The sequence below is a fragment of the Mesocricetus auratus genome, unplaced genomic scaffold (genome assembly GCF_017639785.1).
Source record: "Mesocricetus auratus isolate SY011 unplaced genomic scaffold, BCM_Maur_2.0 Super-Scaffold_100010, whole genome shotgun sequence".
Lineage (NCBI taxonomy): Eukaryota > Metazoa > Chordata > Mammalia > Rodentia > Cricetidae > Mesocricetus > Mesocricetus auratus.
Window position 1 is genome coordinate 34087059 of NW_024429194.1, and position 21272 is coordinate 34108330.

The window sequence follows — 21272 nt, forward strand, 5'->3', positions numbered from 1 at the left end:
AGTTCTCCCATTTCAAAGTAGTGGGGCTGATGGCCGATGACCAGAAGCATTAACGGAGGCACAGTGCCTGCACCCCAACTACCAACCACCTCAGAGGACTTGCCCACAGCCAGCAGCAGGCCAGAGCTGGGGGCAAGCAAGGAACCTAGGGGTAGTGATGGGTATCTGTCTATTCTTTTTTTTCTTCTCAACGAGAGGCTGGGGATCCCTTGCCCAGCCTGCGGGAGTCTCGTGTGTGTTGGTGAGTGGTGGAGGGCCTGTAGCATTGAGAAGCTGAGCTGGGGTGTTTCGTGTCCCCCCTCACATTCTTCATTCTTTCTGTGCATTCTTTTCTAGGTGGCGGTGATTATGTCCAGATTCAGGGTGCCACTGCAGGCTTTCCTGGCTAACCCCAGGTTAAAATCTTGCTCCCTGCCGGGCGTTGGTGGCGCACGCCTTTAATCCCAGCACTCGGGAGGCAGAGGCAGGCGGATCTCTGTGAGTTCAAGACCAGCCTGGACTACCAAGCGAGTTCCAGGACAGCCTCCAAAGCCACAGAGAAACCCTGTCTCGAAAAAAAAAATCTTGCTCCCCTCCCTACAGGATCTTACGGAGCCCACACAGGACTCAAATGCTCTGAAGGGAACTGAAGAGATCCACTTGCTTCTTTGCCAAGTGCTAGGATTTTTTGGTGGTTTGGGCCTAGTTGAAACAGGGTCTTGGTGCATAGCCCTAGCTTGCCTGAAACTCACAGCAGTTCCTGTGTCAGCTTCCTGAGTGCTGGTTAGGGATGTGTATGAACCAACACATCTTACTACAGGCCTTAATTTTCCTTTCTCTGAAATGGCCATAACTGTGAAAATAGCATCTAGGAAGAAAGGATGAAATTAGCTGGGTAAACAAAATTACAGCTTTGCATTTTTGACAAGAGATGCTAGCCAGAGGCAGTCCCTGCTGACCGGGTAGCACCGGGGAAAGGAACCCGCAGCCTGGATACCCGACCGGATCAGTCCCAGTCTCCCGCTCTTAGCTCTGTCTGCCTAGTCCTTTTCCAGATCCAAATCCTGGTTGTCGCCATCATCCTCCTCGACTTCATCATTGTCATCCTCCTCGACTTCATCGTTGTCATCCTCCTCGACTTCATCGTTGTCATCCTCCTCGACTTCATCGTTGTCATCCTGCTCGACTTCATCGTTGTCATCCTGCTCGACTTCATCGATGTCATCGTCGTTATCGTTGTCGCTGTCTTCGTCGTTGACGTTGTCGTCGTCGTCATTATCATCCTTGTTGTCTTCATCATCGAAGTAGTAGTCACCGTAGTCGGTGTAATAGTACTTCTCCTCTCCCTCCTCTCCCTCCTCTCCCTCCTCTCCCTCCTCCTCTTCTTCCTCCTCCTCTTCCTCCTCCTCCTCCTCCTCCTCCTCTTCTTCCTCCTCCTCTTCCTCCTCCTCCAGCGAGCGGAAAGGGTTAGGCCGGTGTGAGGATCGTAGGGCAGGGATCGGCGGGCGCAGCTTCGCGAAGGGCCCAAAGTGCTCGGCGGCGAAGGTGACCACATCCTCCGGCCTGCGGAGCAGCAGGAAGAGCAGGAAGTCGGAGATCAGCGCTTGGGCCTCGGGGTGCTGCCGCAGAAAGCTGGTGTGGCTGAGGCGTAGCTGCTCCTGGCGGGGCATGGGGCGCATGCGATTAGCAAGGAGTGCTGGGCTGGGACCCCTTATCTCCCGGACATGCTCATTTTCGCACTCCCCGTCCACAGTAGGAAAACAGGTGGACCCCTAGCTGGCTGCAGCCGCTTCTCACCTTCCGGTTCAGGAATTTCGAGTATAGCTCCATGTCTTCCTCCCACACCAGGGGCTTCTTAGCAAACTGGGGCGGAGGCTCAATCACATCTGAGTGGAGTGAGCAAGGCAACTGTGTACCCACCACTCGCATTCACAGGGGGACCCCAGGAAATCTCAAGTATGGGCTTTGTTGCTGAGAGACCCATGGCAGAGATCCCGCCTAACGCTTGGAGCCTGAGGCTGGAGGGCTGCCTCCTCTCCACCCGACTCAAAGATCCTGTCCCACCCGGAGCCCTGGGTCCTTCCCAAACAAAAGAGACCAGGCTCCTCCCACCCTCCCTTTACTGTCCCACCCTGTCCAGAGCCACTTACCCTCTTCCCTCAAGAGGGGCATCTTGGTGATGATACAACACCCTGGAGAGCCCACCTGGATTCTCTTAGCCAGGTGCCTGCGGGACGATACACAAGTTGGGGAGAGTCTTCCTATACCACCGAACTAACGACAATGACGTTGAGCATCATGAGTGAGGCTCTCCCTCACCTACCCACCTACCCCCCAGTGTGATGAGAGTCTTCTGGGGAACGACTAAGGTCAAATGAAGGACATAATGGTGGGGCTCTAATCAGAGGATTGGTGTCCTCATAACAGAAACAGAAAGCAGAGAGAGCTGTCTTCCCACTGACACCCTAAAGAGAGGAAGAGTGGTAGCAGTCACCAGAGATCTCACCAGGAACCAACCCTGCTGGCCATTGCTTAAATCATCTGGTCTCTTAAAAAAATTAATTTATCCTTGGTGTGTGTGTGTGTGTGTGTGTGTGTGTGTGTGTGTGTGTGATGCCCATGCTTATGTAGAGGTCAGGAGACAACTTGGAGATTTGGTTCTCTCCTTCTACTCTGGGGGTTCCAGGAATTGAACTCAGGTCATCAGACTTGGCAGGAAGCTCCCTCATCACCTTCTCAGCCGAGCCACCCCTTAACTTGGGCCTGCCTTTTTTGGAGGAGTTCTTTCTACTGTAGATGGTCCTCAGACTTAGGATCATCCTCCTGTCTCATCTGGGATGACAGGTGTGAGCTCCTGTCCAGGCTCATCTGTGGTGTGTTGTCATGACAGCTGCCTTGAGGTCCCTGGTTTACTCTGCTTCCTCTCCTTATCTTTGTATTTCTTGAGTCCTGTCCAGATAATGGCAAGCATCCAGCCTTGCCTTGAAAAGTAATGCGTATCAGCTGGGCAGTGGTGGCACACGCCTTTTATTCCAGCACTCAGGAGGCAGAGACAGGCAGATCTTTGTGTGTTCAAGTCTAGCCTGGTCTACAGAGCGAGTTCCAGGACAGGCTCCAAAGCTAAAGAGAAACCCTGTGCATTTGAGGCTAGCCTGGGCTCACTTTTTTTTTTAAAGCAAATGAGAAGGACAAAGCAAAGGTACACCCAGATCACAGTGACAAAATGTCCCGGCAGTATCCTGGGGACAATAGTGACCCCCTGCTGGATTCTACCCATGAATGTTCTTTCCTCATGGCCTGAACACTCCTATGTTACATGACAGTGTCCCCCTGGTCCTCCCCACCAGTGGCTCACCCATCAGAGAGCAAGTAGAACTGGCAGGAGAAGGGAATGCCCTCTTCAGAGTGTAAGGTTTGTTCCACGATGAACATTTCAGCCTGCTGGTGGCCCACTTGGATTGTCTGGAAGCCCAGGGATTGCTGTAGCAGCCAAAGTGGGGAATACGGTGATGTGGTTGCCTACCGTGGTGCCCCCATCTCCTCAAGCCCTTCCCTCTCCCCAGGTCTTCATTCCTGCTCACCAGTACACACGCCACAAAGTTTGAGTTGCATCCTCAAGATAAGCTGGGAATGCTTCACTGCCAGCTCCAGCCAACCCCTACAACCCCTTCCCCAGCCGTCTCAACAAGGCGGTGCTGCCAGTCGGCACATTTTACTACAGGGGATGAGGATCAGTGTGGAGGGAGGTGCCATACAACGAGAGACTTTGTCTCACTGGATGGACAGTGCTTTAGAAAAAAATCCCGAGCCGGGCGGACATCTTTAATCCCACCATTTGGAAGTTTAAGGCCAGCCCGGTCTACAGAGTTAGTTCCAGGACAGCCAGAGGTACACAGAGAAACCCTGTCTCCAAAAGGAAACTGAAAGAGAGAAAGAACAAGTGACATTCATTCTCCAGCCACGCTGAGGAGAGGTTATACAGTCTGAGGCTTGGTGAGAGCTCATGGAGACAGGATCAGCCCTTTCAGCCTCAGGGAGAGTGTGCCTTCATGCTTCTGTGCCTTAACCCCAACCACAGAAAATGACGGGGTCCCAGGGATCAGTTTCATTCACTGCTGTAACTGTGGGCTCCACCCAGGAGGAGTGGGAGCAACTGGACCCCTCCCAGAGGGTTCTACACATGGGCGCACTGCTGGAGAACTACAGCAGCTGTCTTCCAGTGGAAGTGCAGAGGGCCAACGACCAGGTGGAGAGGACCCAGAGACCCAGGTGAGTAGACGAGGCCACTTACAACCCTCAAGAGCCAACCACCAATTGAAGAAGATGATTATATGAAAAAAAACCTGTGAAATATAACTCAGACTTTCTTAGTAGTAGAAGCTGTGTAAGAAGGAGTGCAATGGATTTGGGAAACCATGTCTGTATCTGAAATAAGAGAAGCCCCATGCTGGAGTAGGATACTCTGACTATAATGGGAATGGAAAGGCCATAGAGAAGTCATCTTTAAACATGAGAAAATTAAGAATTTAGTCAGCCTTTTGTCTACTGCGACAAGGCCTTCTCCTTCGAGTCATTCCTCATTAGCCATAAGAGGATACACACAGGAGAAAAACCCTATGAATGGAATGTGTGTAAGAAAACCTTCTCCCATAAGGCAACCCTCATCAAATGACAGAGAATTCGCACCAGAAAGAAACCCATTTGATGTTCTGAGTGTGGAAAAGCATTTACCCACCAGTCAAACCTCACTGTGCACCAGAGAGCCCAGATGGAGAAGAAGCTGTATGAACGCGATGAATGTAGAAAGATGTCTGCTCAGAAGTTTGAACTCACTACACACCTGAGAATTCACACAGGAGAGCGGCCCTATGAGCGTAAAGAAGGTGCGAAAACCTTCTTTAAAAACCAAACCTCTGACGGGGCGCACGCCTTTAATCCCAGCACTCGGGAGGCAGAGGCAGGCAGATCTCTGTGAGTTCAAGGCCAGCCTGGTCTACAGAGTGAGTTCCAGGACAGTCTCCAAAACAATACAGAGAAACCCTGTCCTGAAAAACAAAACAAAACAAAACAAAACCAAGAAAAGAAACCAAACCTCATTATACATCAGGGGAAAAACTGCTGTGAGTGAGTGCGGTCAATGCAGAAAATCATTTATCTAGAACTCACAGATAATCATCCATATGAGAACTCACACTGGGGAAAACGTACGGGTGTACTGAGTGTGGGAAAACTTTCCGTCAGAGATCAACTCTTAGATTACATTTGAGAATCCATACAGGAGGAAAACACTAGTGTGCCTTCAGCAGAAAGTCTCAACTCAGTATGCATCAGACGGTTCACACGGGATAGGTCCTGAGGCTACAATCAGATTGTACCATGGAAAACCATCGAACCAGAATTCTTCCAATGGGGGAGAAACCTTCATGAAGATACTGAAGGAACTTGGGCCATCACATTGAGATGCAAGCTAACTCAAAAAGTTAAGAAAAAAAGAATTCCATAAGAATATTATATTGAAAGTTAGTATCCATATGTATGCATTTCAGTACATATATCTCCAGACCCAATTGTAAGAAGACATACCCAGCTCTATTTTCATGAGATTTTATGACTTTTTGTGCTGCTGGCATTCAAACCTAGGGTGTTGCCTGTGCTAGGCAAGTTTCTTACCACTGATCTACATGCCCAGTCCACAGTGACCTTTTTAAAATCTTGAATGAACTGAATATTCTAGGAGGAGAAATAAAGTTTAGATAGACAGTAAGAAAGAAAGACAGACAGAAAAAACACCTGTGGTTGACCACTGTCCTCCACCTGCACAAACCTGCTTGTACATTTGTGCTAGTGTACACACACACACACACACACACACACACACACACAGGAAGTCAGCTGTGGTTACACACACACACACACACAGAGAAAGTCAGCTGTGGAGGTGTACACACACACACACACAGAAAGTCAGCTGTGGAGTACACACACACACACACAGAGAAAGTCAGCTGTGGAGTACACACACACACACACACAGAAAGTCAGCTGTGGAGGTGTACACACACACACACACACAGAAAGTCAGCTGTGGAGGTGTACACACACACACACACAGAAAGTCAGCTGTGGAATACACACACACACACACACACAGAAAGTCAGCTGTGGAGTACACACACACACACAGAAAGTCAGCTGTGGAGTACACACACACACACACACAGAAAGTCAGCTGTGGAGTACACACACACACACACACACACACACACACACACGGTTGAAAAAAATCTTTGGATGGAGGTATAGCTCAATGGCGAAACTTTTGCCTAGCACTTTCAAAGCCCTAGATGATGTATGATTTTTGTTGTTGTTGATGAGACAGGGTCTCATGTAGCCCAGGCTAGTCTTGAAGTAAATAGGTAGCTAGCAATGACTTTGAACTCCTGGCCCTTCTGTCTCTACTTCCCAGGCTGGAATTACAGACACCATGCCTAGCTTTGGATGATGTATTGTGTGTGTGTGTGTGTGTGTGTGTGTGTGTGTGTGTACCTGTTTATGCATGCAGGTATACATGTGCCCGTGAGTTCACATGTATGTGGGTGTTCCGCATGCATGTGCATGTGTTGTTCTCCAGGAACTATCCATATTGTTTATGTTCTTTTAAATGTTTTTTAATTTTTTATGTGTATGCATGTTTTACCTACATGTGTATACATGCATACATGCATGCATGCATTACATGTGTGCCTGGTGTCCTAAGAGGCAAGAGGAAGACATTAGATCCCCTGGAACATGGGTTACAGGAGGTTGTGAGCTGCCATGTGGGTGCTGGGGACTGATTCCAGCGAGTGCTCTTAACCCTGAGCTGTCTCTCTACACCCACCTTGTTTTTATTAAATGGGGTCTCTCCCTGGGACCTGAGGCTGCCTTATTCAGCCAGGCTGTCTTCACCTCTCCAGTTCTGGCATTATAAGTGTGTTCCAGGTGTATGGGTTTGGGGGGGGTCAAACTCGGGTCCTCATGCTTGCATCACTGAGCTATGTCTCCAGCCTTAGAGGATGTGTATTTAAAAAGCAAGCGTCCATTACATTTCTTTGTGCATTGAAGTTCGTGTGAAGAAGGTTGCTGTCCACCTTCCCATTCACTGCTAATCCATCTGCTGCATCCTCAGCCTTCCTTTCTCCAAGTTCAGTTCTTATTCTTCCCGTCCTAGCTTATCTCATTCTACCCCCTGACTTAATGCCCACCCACCTTGGTTACAACTCTCTCCCACTCCACTTCCCTATCCTAGTTTGCCCCTAGGCCAGTTCCCTTGCCCAGAGAGAGTACTCACATAGGTGCAATAGCATAGTTTGCCCTCCGTGTCCAAGGCCAGGAAGCGAGCACCGCTGGGCACTGACTGTCTCCAAGCCATCACTCTCAGAAGCACCAGATTGGCGATATTGGAGACAAAGCCCTTAAGTGATTGACAGGGGAAAACAGAGACTCCAGTCTTCGTTTCCTGTTTGGAGCAGATCTGAGTCAGAGACCTGGAGCGCAGAAGAGGCAGGAGGTGTCCAAGCAGGGTGTTGGGTGTATGGTTCTTCTCAAGGCCTTGGTCTAGGCATCTGGCCACACACAAGCCTGTCCCCGCTGTGGTTCTAAGGATGTGGAAGGTGGTTCCCGCTTGGCTTTCACTCTTACCTCGCCCTCCTTGACACTTCTGGTCACAACCATCTGGTCATCCTGCCTCAGAATGCTCATCTTCCGTTCCATGGGGAGGATGGGAAACTGCAGGCCGGAACACACGGGAGAATCCAGTGCTTACTCCTGGGAGGCTGGCTGCCATCTTTTGTCTATTTTGTTTGCGTGTGTTTTGTTTTTCTGAGACAAAGTAGTTCAGAAGAGCATGGAACTCTGTGTAACCCAGGATAGCCTTGCCCTTGCAGCAATTTCCCCGCCTCGACTTCCCAAGCACTGGCAAATACAGTCAGTCTTCTTTTTCTTTTCTTTTCTTTTCTTTTCTTTTCTTTTCTTTTCTTTTCTTTTCTGAGACAGGGTTTCTCTGTGTAGCCCTGGCTGTCCTGGAACTCACTCTGTAGACCAGGCTAGCCTCAAACTTACAGAGATTTGCTGGCCTCTACCTCCTGGAGTGCTGGGATTAAAGGCGTGTGCCACCACCACCCACCTTCAGTCTCATTCTTTATAAAAGACAAAACAGAAGTACAAAGACTTGGATCTAAAATAAAAATGATAATCTGGATCAGCAAGATGTCTCAGTGTGTAAGAGCCTAACACTTGAGTTGGACTCTGGATCCTACAGTCTCTGGTGAAAAGAGAGAACCAACTCCCAGACATTGTCCTCTGACTGGTTCCCACATTTGTGTCCTCCCCCCAAAATAACAAAACATTTTAAAATGACAAACAGCTGGCCATGGTGGTGCGCTCCTATAATCATAGCACTTGAGAGACTGAGGCAGGAGGATTAAGCTGAGGTCCAACCTTATCTACATAAAATCCCCGTCTCGACAAAGCAAAAAGATAAAAATAAGACAGACACAGATGGACAGAAAGCCTCGTAGCTTGATGTAATGGTTCAGCACTTGGGAGGGGAAAGCAGGGAGATTAGGGGTTCAAAGTCATCCTTAGCTACATGTCAAGTTTGAGGTTAGTCTGGCTATGAGGCTAGAGGAAGTTGGGAGTAAGTACCTTGATGAACTCGTGGCTGTGCTGCTCCATTAGCTCCAGTTTATTGGTTAGGTAGCCTGGGGTACAGGGAGGCAATTGCTGATGTTACCCGCCCTAGCGAAGGTGCTAGCCCAGGCTGGTGCAATGTGGCCATGGGAAAATGACAGGGTGGTCAGCACGGCTCTTGTCCTGGGAGTAACCTCCTCTCCCCCCTCCCCGGTGGCTCACCCTAGTCCCCAGGTAAGTCAAGGTGTTGCAGGTGCTGACTGATGACACATGGATTGGAGTGGGGGCCTAGTGGGGGGGGGGAGTAGCTGGCAGCTGAACTCTACCTAGGAGGGAGCTTCCACACAGCGATTTATCCAGGAAGCCTCGGCTAAAGGCGTGAACCATTACAGAGTGGGTCAGGATGCCCAGGTTGTCCTTGTACTTCCCTTTCTTCACCTCGATGGTCAGCTCTCCCTGAGGTTCCCCCGTGTCGGAGACGATGGCCAGAGTCTCAGAGAAGAACAGAAGTTCCTCCAACTCTGTGTGGTGAGAGAGGCTCTCTCCAGGTTCGGCTTCTAGACCCCTCAGCACTCATATACCCCTTGCCATGTCTCCTGTGTCCTTGCCAGCCCTGCCACCCCGCCCCGCTATCAACAGGTGCCCGCTGGTGAAGACCCCCCCCCCCATAGGCTTGTCCCTCCACAAACGTTAGCAAATAGGTATCAGGTCTTTTCCAAGTCTCAAGGGGGGAGAGAGACAGGGCGTGTCTCCCACCTCTCCCCATGCCCACCCCACCGTCTGGCTCACTGAAAGAGTTAAGGAAACTGATGGCTTCAGCATTGGCCTCTGGGAACGGCTGCTGCTCTTGCTGCTGCAGCAGCGGCGGCGGCTGGCTTACATGGGGCTGGTTCTTGGCTTTAGTGCCTACAAGAGGAAGGAGAAACTAAGATGTCAGACCCTGGGGAAAGGGGCAGGGTAGACAGGGGCACCCCAATCTTGATCCCTGTCCCCAGGAGCTGAATTTACTAAGACCACACTGAGGTAAGGTTGTAAGGGAGAAATAATCCCTTCTCCTTCTACCCACAGATCAGGAGCAGCCCATTCCCCACCTGTGAGGGAAACTTTGGAAGACATGCTGATTGGGGTCAGTCAGTCTGTGACTAGTTGTCTCCATGGCAACCAGAAGCTAGGTACTGCCCCTTAAAGGGCAATCAACCCACTTTACTGAGCCTAGATTTGCCAGGCTTTGGGGCTCAGCCCAAGCTTGAGACGTAGGTTGTCCAGCAGAGGGAGCCTTTGACACTCTTAAGAGGCAAGGGGAAGCGGTTATTATAACTTTCTAGGAAGTAAGGAACTAAATAAAGGGCTGGAGAGATGGCTCAGTTGTTGAGAGCACTGGCTACTTTTCCAGAGGACAGGAGTTTGAATCCAAGTATCCATTTGACAGCTCACAACTGTCTCCAGTTCTGTGGGATCCAACTCCCTCTTCTGGTCTCTGTGGGCGCCAGATGCATGCCTGGTACACACATACATCCGGCAAAATACCCAAATACATAAAATATAACAACAATAAAAAGAAGTAGTGGACTCATGCCTATAATCCCAGCACTTCTGACTCCAAGGAAGGACGATCAGGAGTTTAAAGCGAGACCTAGCTCATACACAGAATCCACCTCTAGGTTGTATGACCTGTCTTTGTAAGCTGTAGTCCTAGTATAGATGGATAGTCTCCAACCTCCAATGGACAGTCTCCCGTTCACTCATCACTTTCACGTTGGTGGGAAAGCCTTGCACATTCAGTAGAAACTGTATCTCTAGTTACTGGGTCCACCATATGTTTTTCACTTTTCCTGCAAGCTGCAACTCTCAGCCAGCCAGGCAAACTGGAGGCAGAGCAGAGGACTGTGTGGCTCATATCTTGCTCCTTTTTCACCTTTCTGTGCTGTCATCTATGGCAAGTACTCGGAGATCTAACCCTTCATAAGCGGAGGTGCATTCATACTTGTAGGCATAATGATGATAGCACTGGGAAGCATACCAAACTCTTCGGTTGTTTGGTTTGGTTGTTGTTCTAGAGACAGTGTTTTTATATATAGCCCTTGCTGTCCTGGAACTTACTATGTAGAACAGACTGGTCTCGAACTCATAGAGATCCACTTGCCTCTGCTTCCCAAGCCCTGGGATTAAAGACAAGTGCCAACACACCTAGCCTTACAGCAAACGCCTAAACCACATCTGTCCTCAGCCAGACATGGTTTTAATGGCATTTATGGGCATTATCTCATTTGTCAGGCTGGCCCAAAGTACTTTCCATGTTTTGCTTTGTTGTTAAGTAGCTCAGACTGACTTCAAACTTAATATGTAGTGGAGAATGGCCTCACATTTCTGACCTTCCTGTCTCTCTCTCCTGAGGGCTAAGATTACAGATATGTGCCACCATTCTCAGTTTATGAGTTGTTGGGGGATCAAACCTATGGCATTGTGCATGCTCAGCACCTACTCTACCAACTGAGCTGCGTCTCAATCCCTGAAGTACTTTAAAATACTTTTTTGAGATAGGGTTTCTCCATGCATCCCTGAGTATCCTAGAACTGTCTATGTAGACCAGCCTGCCCTTGAACTCACAGGGATCCACAGCCTTCTGGGTGGTGGGTACTAAAGGCATGTACCACCACACTGGGCTTTTTTGTTTTCAAGATACATTTTTACTATGTAGCTCAGGCTAGCCTAGAGATTGTCATTATCCTGTCTCTACCTTCCAAGTTTTGGGATTACAGGTGTGCACTGCCATGCTTGGCTGACATACTTTATATTATCTCAACTTTGTGGGTAAGAAAATCAAGGCATAGAGAGGCTCAATGTCTCCCAAACATCACATAGCTAAGACGGAACCAGAGGGAATTAGACTTGAGTCTATGCATTCAGGCAGTAGCTGGGCAGGATGGTGCCTGGAGTGATTCGGCACTTGGGAGGTCCAGGTAAGAGAATCAGACACCCAGGTCATTCCCAGCTACATACTGAGTTTGAGGCCATCTTGGGCTGTATGAGACTTAGTCACAAAAAGTGAAAATAAACTTGGGCAGTGGTGGCACACAAAATCCCAGCACTTGGGAGGCAAAGGCCAGCAGATCTCTGAGTCTGGTCTACCGAGTGAGTTCTAAGACAGCTAGGGCTTCACAGAGAGACTCTGTCTTGAAAACAGAACAACAACAACAACAACAAAGGAGGAAAGAAGGAAGGAAGGAAGGAAAGAAGGAAGGAAGGAACTGAATTGAGGTAACAAGAAAGCAATAGGTGAAAGATGACTGGGTGATTGGTGATAGCTTGAATGGAAACTTCTGGTACATTGGGTCTTCTGGAACTGTAGTTGCAGTTGGTTGTGAGCCGTGTGGGAACTGGAAACAGATCTGGGTTCTCTGCAAGAGCAGCAAGTGCTTTTAAACATTGAGTCATCTCTCTAGATTACTTTTTGTTTTTAATGGGCTTTATTTATATTATTGTGTGGTACCCTTTGAACCCGTGTGAACATATACTAGAGCAAGAGAACAAGCTAGCTGGGTGGAAACTGGGGGTGTTGGGTGGGACAAACAGGCTCTGGCCACTGAGGTAGGCATCTACTGAGCGGCATCCACTGACCTGAAGGAAATAGTATTAACACATTCAGTGTGCACATCAAGCTTCTTGTCTTGGTACCATTATCATTCCCACTGACAGATGATGAACCCATATTTAGAAAGGTCACCTGCCCATAGGAGGGAAATATGGACTCCAACCTATCTGGGATTCCAGAGTCTTTGCTGGTTTGCTTGAGACATGGCCTCACAAGATAGCCCTGGCTGACTTAGAACTTGCTGTAAGTCTGGCCTCAGAATCACAAAGATCCCCCTGCCTCTGCCTCCCAAGTACTGAATTTACAGGCCTATATCATCACACTTGGCTGTAGCTCTTGTTCTGGAACAGTTTGTTCTAGTGCCCAATGAACTGGCCCTGTGTTTATTACAATATCAGTTGAAGGAGACGTTGCTCCTTAGCTAAATGACACTGTACATCTCTCATAGTTCTAACCAGTCAGCAAAACTCAGGACATCACCTGTCTCTGGATGCATGCAGCCAATCAGAGGCAGGACCTACCTTTGTAGCCAGACCAACCCAACTTCAAATCCCCGCTCTCATTTGACCTGAACTTGGCCTGTATGAATCTTCAGGGTTCTTTCTTTCTTCTTTGTTTTTTGTTTTGTTTTGTTTTTTGCTTTTGTTTTGTTTTGTTTTAAGACAAGATTTCCCTGTATAGGTCTGGCTGGCCTGGAGTTCATTATGTAATCCAGGCTGGCCTTAGATATCCATCTGCCTCTTCCTTCCCAGTGCTGGGATTAAAGGTGTGTTCTACCATACCAGGCCTTCCACCTGATTTCAATGGTTTTTCCCCGTGAGCAGGGCTTCAGAAATCAAGAGGGCCCCAGCCCCCCACTCACACACTCACATATGCACATACACATGGGCATGCACACACACTAACACACACATGGCTTCCACATTCATTTTCGAAATATGGGAAAAGAAATGAACAAAACCAAACCATTTTCTGGTTATTTTTGAAACTGTGTATTATTTAAACACCCTTGGGGTCAGTCCATGTTCACCTTTATTTTCAGTGGGCACTGGTGGAAACTTGTGCATAGGTTGTTGGGCATTGTCAGTCACCTGTTGTTTGGGACTCTCCCCCTTTTCAGTTCAGTATGATAATGTTGGAACTGATGGAGCCCATCCTTGGTCATATGACCCAAGATGAACCAGTAGAACTCCATTCCTGGAACTAAAGGAGATTCTGCTAGGCTCGACGAACTGGTAGTCTGTGAGGCTGAAATTTCTAGAGACCATCTGTGTCCTACAAGGAGAAAGCCAGACAGGAGAGAAACGAATACAGAAGAAAGCAGAGCTGAATGAAGACACTCTTATTTTTGTTTGTGGTTAATTTAAAAAGTTTTTTGGTTTTCTGGTTGTTGCTTGCTTGATTTTTGAGACAGAGTAGGTCAGAGATAGCTCTGTGTAGCCCAGGCTGGCTTTGGACTCCAGACTCTCCTGCCTCTGTCTTCTAAGTGCTGGAATGTATGCCACCATGCTGGTTCTGCTCTTGCTACGAGACAGGGTCTCACTTGGGATGTAGTTCAGCCTGGCTCCAAATCTGCAATCTTCCTGTATCTTCCCCCTAATGAAGATGCTATGAATCCCTGGCTCTGTTCGTACCTGTCATCATGCCGTGACTTGGAGTGTATCAATTTCAAGTTGCCTACCCAACCCATGGAGATGCTGTTCCTCTGACAGCCTCTTATAGAAATAAGACAGGGGAATTACTTGCTCAAGACATTGGCAAGCAGGACAGAGCTGGGACTGATCCCCAGAGGTCTAAGGCTGATGACACCCACTGTCCTATGAACAGAAACCTCATGCATGATTGTTTGGGAAGCACCAGCTGAAGATGTACACGCTCACCTGTCATTCAAAGTACACAGTCGGGTGGGAGGGTCCCCAAGGCCTTGGAAATGCTTCCCCAGCCCAAGAACTATCAATGAGAGCTCCTTCCACTGAGCATGCCCAGAGTGGCCTGTGTGCTCCAGGGCCTGGGATCATCCTACTAGGACAGCAGTGAGCCAAACTCATCACAGAGCTATCCTTCATGAGGAAGGTGAGGACTGTGGCCCATCCCCATGCCTAAGAGGGAGGCTAACCTCTGCCAAGGTGGGAAAACCATTCTTGCCTGGCCTGGTATGGTGCTGTACCAGTGTGTGCTGGTCTTCAGCCATACAAGGCCACCTGTAGAAGTATTACCACAGCTAGGGGTCTCTTTATTTCATATTTTCCTATTTTAAGAAATATCTTGAGAAATCCTGTCTTGAAAAAAAAATAGTGCTTGCTTCGGGCTGGAGAGACAGCTCAGTGGTTAAGAGCACTAACTGCTCTTCCAGAGGACCTGAGTTCAACTCTCAGCATCCACATGGTAGCTCACAGATGTCTATAACTCCAGTTCCAGGGGACCTGATGATGGCACACAGACACACATGCAGGCAAAACACCAATGCACATAAAATAAGAATAAACAAATCACTTAAAATCTTTTTAAAAAATAAATATCTTTAATTACCTTCATGAACTCATAACCAATCTTGCTTACTAAAAACAAGTATCTAATGGGGACATCCTTCTGTATGCTGTGAATATATGTTTCTCTTATTGGTTGATGAATAAAGCTGTTTTGGCCAATGGACAGGCAGGGTGTAGCCGCCAGGAAGTATAGGCGGGGCTATCAGACTAGGAAGAGTACTTGGAGAGTGAGTCGCAAGGGAGATGGCCTGTAGCTTCCCAGGCATTCTCTGGTAAGCCAAGACCACGTGGAGATATATAGATTAATAGAAATGGGTTAATAATTAAGAGAGAGCTGGCCAATAAGAAGCCTGAGCCATCAGCCTTACAGTTTACAATTAATATAAGCCTCTGTGTGTTTATTTGGGACCAGGTGGGACGAAAACTTCTGTCCACGAGCGGTGCCCATTCACAAGTAACTACAAAAAATAAAGTCAATGTGATAAAGCAAGAGGTGAACAGGACTCCAGCTTTTTTGTTTGTTTTGTTTTGTTTTTTTGAGATAGGGTTTCTCTGTGTAACAGCCCTAGCTGCCCTAGAACTCTCTTTGTAGACCAGGCTGGCCTAGAACTCCCAGAGATTCACCTGCCTCTGCCTCCTGAGTGCTGTGATTGAAGGTGTGCCCCCCCACCCAGCTGTAGCTTTTTCTTTTTTACAAATGCAGTAGGACAAACTAGAGAAAAACAAACGAATGAATGAATAAAGCCTGCTGGATGTGGTGGTGGCACACACCTTTAATCCCAGCACTCAGGAGGCAGAGGCAAGTGGATCTCTGTGTTTGAGGCCAGCCTGGTCTATACAGCCAGTTCTAGAACAGCCAGAGCTACACAGACCCTGTCTTGAAAAACCAAAAGAAGAAACAGAGACAAGCTGGAGTGAAGGTTGTGCTCCCGAAGCTCTCTTCATTGCTGGGCTGTGGCCAGTGGCGTCTTGTGTGTCTCAAGCTTGGAGAAAGACCAGGATACCCACATTGCAAACTCTGAACCAAAGCACACAGGCTGTGGAGGGCATTGTTTCTGGGCTGTTCTGGTGCTACCGGGGATTGAACCCAGGGCTTAGTACATGATAGGCTGGCCAAAGCTCTTCCCATGTAAGATCCCTGTTATGGGACCCAGAATGGAGTCAGACAACAGTGAGCAGGTTCTCTGCTGCTGTTACCCATGCAGTAGCACAGATAAGCCATTGAGTTAAATCATTCATTCAACATTTATTGAGCGCCTACTGTGTGCCAGGCACCGTGCTAGGCGCAGAATACAGAGATGCATAAGATACAGTCCATGCCCTTAAGGATTCACAGTCTAGAAGGGGAGGCAAACATGTAAACAAGTAAAATATGGCGTGATGGGTACCAGGAGAGAAGCTTTTACAAGGTGCAGAGGTAGCCTGGAAGACAGGGGTGAGGGACGCCTTCCTGGGGGAGGGGCCTGGGAGAGGCTAATATCGGCGTCTGACAGGCAAAGGAGTCGGAAGGAGCGGGAAGGCATTCCAGCTGAAGAAACAGCATGAGCGAAGGCACGAAGGCGCGAGGAACTGCGTGTGTCTTGGGGGCAGGGAAGGCTAACTAGTCTGGTGGTATTGCTAGAGTGGGTTCCAAAGGCTGGGGCTGGAGAGGGCAGCCGAGGCCAGATGAAAAGAGAAACTGAGGGCAGGAGTGTCTTGGAGGATCATTACAGGGCACTGCACAGCCCAAGGGAAGGCTCTGACGTAGAAAGTGTGGCTCCTGGCTAACCCAGTGTGCTTGCTAAACAACCACAGTAGTCCTCACTGTGGCCCCAGAGAGCCGTCGACCTGAGACCAGAGGACACGTGCATTGGGAGGAGGGTGAGCACTGGGGTGGGCTCAGGCCTGAGGTCCTGGAAGCTGCCACTTGAGCTCCCTGCCTCAGCCTCTGCTTTCTGTAACTGATGCATGGGGCTGGAGCCAGTGGGAAGTCACGGGGGGGGGGGGGGGGAGGGAGGGGGATGGAAGTTTTTTGGCACAGTACAAGGAGCCAGATGAGTACCTGGACTGAAAGATCAGCCTTTAATGACTTCAAGAAGAAAAGAGCTGAGGAGAAACGAGAGATGGTAAGGAAGACAGCAGGCAGGCGGGAATTCCTAAGAACAAGGGCCCAAAGGAGAAAGCAGGGTCTCTCAGGCCGACCACAGCTCACTCTCCCCTGGGAAGGCGGGCCCTTGTGACCCGAGGCAGGAGCAGAGGCCAGTGGCAGACCCGGGACAGATGTGCATTGGCGAGTGGCTCTGTATCCCAGCATCTTGTGTCTCTTTGGCCGGAGGCAGAAGATTCCTTGGCAATCGGGGACCTTTCCCTCTATCCATCAGGGGATTCGGTGAGGCAGGGATTGGCCAGAGCCAGGCTTCCAGCCCTTGGGTGTTCTTAGGAATGGCTCTGCCTGGCAATGTCTTAGCAGGGTGGGTAAGGTGGGGCTTGGGGTATCAGTCACCCAGAGTCTGGATGCCCCTGTTGGTGACCACTTAACCAGGCACCATACCTTAAACCATGTTTTCAGGGTGAGCTTCTCCAACAACCCTGGATGGGAAAGGTGGAGGACAGACTAGCCTGCTCAGTGCTCTGCTCTCCCAGGTTCCTGGGCTCCAGTGGGAATGTGGCCTCTGGAAAAGGAGCCAAGAGCAGCCTTCATCATCTGGCTACTGGGTCACAAGTGGGGGAAGGGAGGCAGACTCTCCAAGGCAGCAAAGTCTAGAGACGTCCCAGGTGCTGCCTTCCTCTTACTCTGAATCCCCAGCTGTAATGTGTGTGGTCTCCAAGGCGTCTACCGCTGCCTCCTCTAGGTCCCACTGCTCTGCCCTCTCTGACGGGTCTGGAGGAATGGTGCTGCCTGGGGCAACAATGGCGGTGGTAGTACTAGTGATGGAGAGGGTGGCATGGTGTGAGCGGTAGGTGGCTTCCCCTCCGTGGGGACAGCCTGGACTGGGGTGGGCTGGGGGTATCACTTGCTCTTGTGCATGTCCTTCAGTCGGCGCAGTTCCTCCAGGAGCTGTGCCCTGGAGCAGCCATCATCACTGGTGGAGCCTGGCCCTGGCCCCAGAGCTTCCTGTAGTGCCAGGCAATGGGTTCTCAGGAATGGGTTGTAGGCGCGCTCCTCTCCCAGGGTGGATGGGCACTGCAGAGCAAGAGGCACAGGGATGGGTGGATAGAATCTGGAAAAAGGACCCAAACAGGGACGTCTGTCCTAGCCCCTACCCTCCTAGCACAAGAGGCCAAAGCTCTGGAAAGTGCTTGCAGGCCCAGGCTGGGCAGCGATAGGCACTGGCTAGATGAACGGCCTAGTTCCCCATCTCATCCACCCCTGTCCCCAGGCCTCACTGTGCTCTTGCGTTCCATCCGTTGCCTCTGCACCCACTGCATCTTCCTCTCACGAGCCAGATTCTCGGGCTCCACCACGCCTGCAAAGCCCAGGTTCTCTTCTGCATATTCGTGTCCTAGCCACGGTCAGAGGGGCCAAGAGGCAGCAAAGAGAGACTGGTGGTGAGCTCATAAGTCCTTCCTACTCCAAGGCACAGGCCCAGGGCTACCCAGCAGTCAGAGGGGAGGGCAGGGTTCTTGAAAAATCCCAACACCAAAGCTGCTTTTCCAACCCTGGGCACTGTTGCCTTGGGGAGAGGTAGAGGCAGTATGGGCAGAGGTTTGGGCTCATGGGGAAAATCACTAACTTTGGAGCTTGGAGGTCACAGTTTGCCCTTACCCTGCCCAGCATGACTTCAATTATGACCTGGCACCTCCCTAAGCCACAGTTTTCTAATTTGGAGAAAATAACATGCCAGACAAAAATTAAAAGAAAAAAAAAGTAGGACGGGTAAGGAGGAGGGAGTGGATTTGGGGAGAGAGTGTGTGTGTTTGCGTGTGTGTGTGTGTGTGTGTGTGTGTGTGTGTGTGTGTGTGTATGTGTGTGTGTGTGAAGGCCATGTTTAATTGTGATTTTCCCATCGCATAGAACAGGGCCTGGTAAGTGATAGCTGCATAAATATCCATTACACAAATGAGTATGTGTTCTCGGTATTAAATAAGGTATCTGTGACTACTTGTATCAAATACAGGCCAATGGATACACATGGACCAGATTTACTGTTTTCTCAGATAAGCAAAAACTACTTTCTGTCTGGGCTTTGATCACAGTTATCTGAACAATTAGATATCTCTCCAGGACTCCCAAGGCCTAGGGCTGACCAGGGAAGGGGACAGTGGCACCAAAGGCCTGGCTATCATTTAGCCAGCACTACACTCCAGGAGGAAGGTCAGTGTGTGCTCCCACCCCCGGAAGATTGGCTGTATTACCTCTGGGCCATGAACTCAGCTTGCCAGTCTCTAGGAAAGTGAGGGACTGGGAGGGCCCTGGTTACCAGTCAAAGCATAGGGCTGGGAGGAGGGAGAGGGGCACCTCACCAGGCCACAGCAGGGTGTCATCCCCCAGGTCTAACACAGTGTCCAGTGAGCTCAGCATGGTCTCTGCTGTGCCTTCGAAGGTCCGTCCTGCATGGGGTCAGATATTCAAGGATGACACAATATGGTATAAGGTACACAAAGTGGTGGGATTGGACCCAGATGAGGCAGATTTGGTCAGCCACGAGTCCTTGAAATGAGGCCTGCCTGGCCATCCCAGGCATCTACTCCCTCCTTATAGGAGAGGTGGTGTGAGGCCCCACGCACAGTGGCAGGTGGAGGGCAGGACTGCTGGATCCTCAGGCTGGCTTCCTAAGGTCCAGGCTTGGTGGGTAGAGATCATCCTCCCACCAAGAGCGTCTCAGACTTGTCTATCCTTTGGGACTCTGCAGTCTAGGACTTAGGGTCCTCACCCACCCATAGTGCTTCCTTCTCATGTAAACTTCCTCAGCTTTTCTTGGCTTCTTCTTCCGGGTCACTATCTTGGGGAAACAGGTCCTACCCAGTGGAAATCAGTGCTCTATGGGGTCTTTGCTTACAGGGTCCTATCCTTAGGTCCATGCCCTGTGAGAATCTTGAGAACATAAACAGGCAACAGGAGTGGAGATGACTGCTAAATAGCCATTGGGATGTTGGAAAACAACATTTCCAAATGTGACACGGAATAGTTGCTGCTCTGGCCTTTGTCACCCTCTCCCATCCTTCCTCCCCTCTTTTGCAGAAACTCACCACAGCCAGAGAGGAAGAGCAGGTCCCCTGAGAAGAGGCAAGAAGGACCCTTGTAGGGCTCCCCATCCAGCAGGTAGACCAGATGGCCTTGAGTATGGCCAGGGGTGGCCAGGGCCCGGATCTGAAGCCGTCCCACACTGACCACATCCTGATGACACAGAGGACTGGGGAACAAAACAACAGGGAAAAGAGAGAATTCACGCTTGTGTCATGCTGATCACAACTATGACCCCAGACTTGAGGGCTGGGTGACTTATAGGAGGGTGGCTTCTACAGTAGGGTGAAGGCACAGGTGCCCAGGGTCTGATTATAACCTTTGTCTTCTGACCATGGCTGGGTCATCTTGGGGCAAACAGGGCCAGTGTTCTCACATGGATTCCACTTAGCTGTCTAAGAACTAGGCGGGTGTCGCCAAAGACCCAGCTGTTGACACCCTGGAAGACTGCAGGCAGGGTCAGGGACTTACTGGGTGAGGTAGGGAATACCATCCTGAGGGCTCCCATACACTCGACAGTCCCTGTGCCGCCGGCTGAGGTCACGGTTCCCTCCACTGTGGTCCCTGCAGGATGGCAGAGATGAGCACAGGGGACTCCAAAGGGTAACTGTGCTTAGACTTCCCCCTTCCCTAAAGTACCCCCTGGCTCTTGTTCAAGCCATTTCCCTGCTTCAGCCGCCCCTCAACTTGCTACGCTTCTATGACCAATTCCAATTGATCATTCTGGACTCTCGCTCAGCACCAGTTGTCACCCTCAAATCTGACCACACCCACCTAACATTCCATCCTCTGTATCTTGTGCCACCAGCCAGCTAACTAGATGTTCATTCTGTGGATGTCTATTGCATGCCCATGAATGGAACACAGCAATTCCTGCCCTCCTCTGAGGCACTAAGTTGCTGAGTGCCATGATAAATGACCCAGCCCCTTTCTCTCTGCCTCTGTTGGTGCCCAAGTGGGTCCTGCCTATCCTCATACACCCCAGGTCTGAGCCCGGCCTGCAAGCCCAGCCTATGAAGGTAAAACTGCCTGCAGTCATAGCCCCACCATTCCCAGACCCTTACCAGTGCTTGTGGGTGCAGAGAATGGCAACCAAGTTAACTCTTTCCTTTTCAATGGTAGCCTGGGGGAGAGAAGAGGCACTGAGGGCGGGAGAGGATACAGAGGGAGACAACGAAAGTCTACTTGGGGCTGAGTGGAAGAGACAGCTGGAGAGATGAAGGAAAGGCAGGAGATGGGCTGGGAATGAGAAGCTGGTAAAGGGGACTTGAAGAGTAGAAAAGAGACCCAGCGTGGAGTGGGGCAGGGAGGAGAAAGGGAGCATCAGGCGTTGACACTGATACACTCACATTGAGAAGTAGCTCTAGGCCCTGGATTC

At 50.0% G+C, this 21272-nt stretch overlaps 2 protein-coding genes across 4 annotated transcripts in view; both read right to left on the bottom strand.

Moving 5' to 3' along the window:
- Positions 1-875: 875 nt before the first annotated feature.
- Positions 876-9802, bottom strand: LOC101833149 (ciliogenesis associated TTC17 interacting protein). Its single transcript, XM_013113677.3, has 10 exons — positions 9741-9802; positions 9439-9555; positions 8976-9170; positions 8665-8720; positions 7660-7746; positions 7310-7477; positions 3335-3459; positions 2130-2206; positions 1777-1865; positions 876-1637 (listed from the first exon to the last, which is right to left on the bottom strand). The coding sequence occupies exons 1-10, from the start codon at positions 9763-9765 to the stop codon at positions 1020-1022; spliced, it is 1557 nt and encodes a 518-aa protein (XP_012969131.2). The 5' UTR covers positions 9766-9802; the 3' UTR covers positions 876-1019.
- A 6154-nt stretch (positions 9803-15956) lies between these two features.
- Pnkd (PNKD metallo-beta-lactamase domain containing) overlaps positions 15957-21272 on the bottom strand; it is a 66298-nt gene continuing 60982 nt past the window's right edge. For all 3 annotated transcript variants that reach the window (XM_040753336.1, XM_040753337.1, XM_005070500.4), the window contains 6 exons: positions 20959-21017; positions 20366-20458; positions 19900-20063; positions 19174-19260; positions 18097-18212; positions 15957-17893 (listed from right to left, as the gene is read on the bottom strand). In XM_040753336.1, the coding sequence (XP_040609270.1) occupies positions 17720-17893; positions 18097-18212; positions 19174-19260; positions 19900-20063; positions 20366-20458; positions 20959-21017 (693 nt within the window). In that variant the 3' untranslated portion in view covers positions 15957-17719. The remainder of the gene's footprint in view (positions 17894-18096; positions 18213-19173; positions 19261-19899; positions 20064-20365; positions 20459-20958; positions 21018-21272) is intronic.

Excerpts from the sequence above, each read along its gene's own strand:
- LOC101833149 (XM_013113677.3), bottom strand. The coding sequence starts at position 9,765 with ATGTCTTCCAAAGTTTCCCTCACAG. Across the intron at positions 7,747-8,664 it reads ACAGCCACGAGTTCATCAAG|TTTCCCATCCTCCCCATGGA; the intron begins GTACTTACTCCC and ends TCCGGCCTGCAG. Across the intron at positions 2,207-3,334 it reads TTCTACTTGCTCTCTGATGG|GCACCTGGCTAAGAGAATCC; the intron begins GTGAGCCACTGG and ends ATCGTCCCGCAG.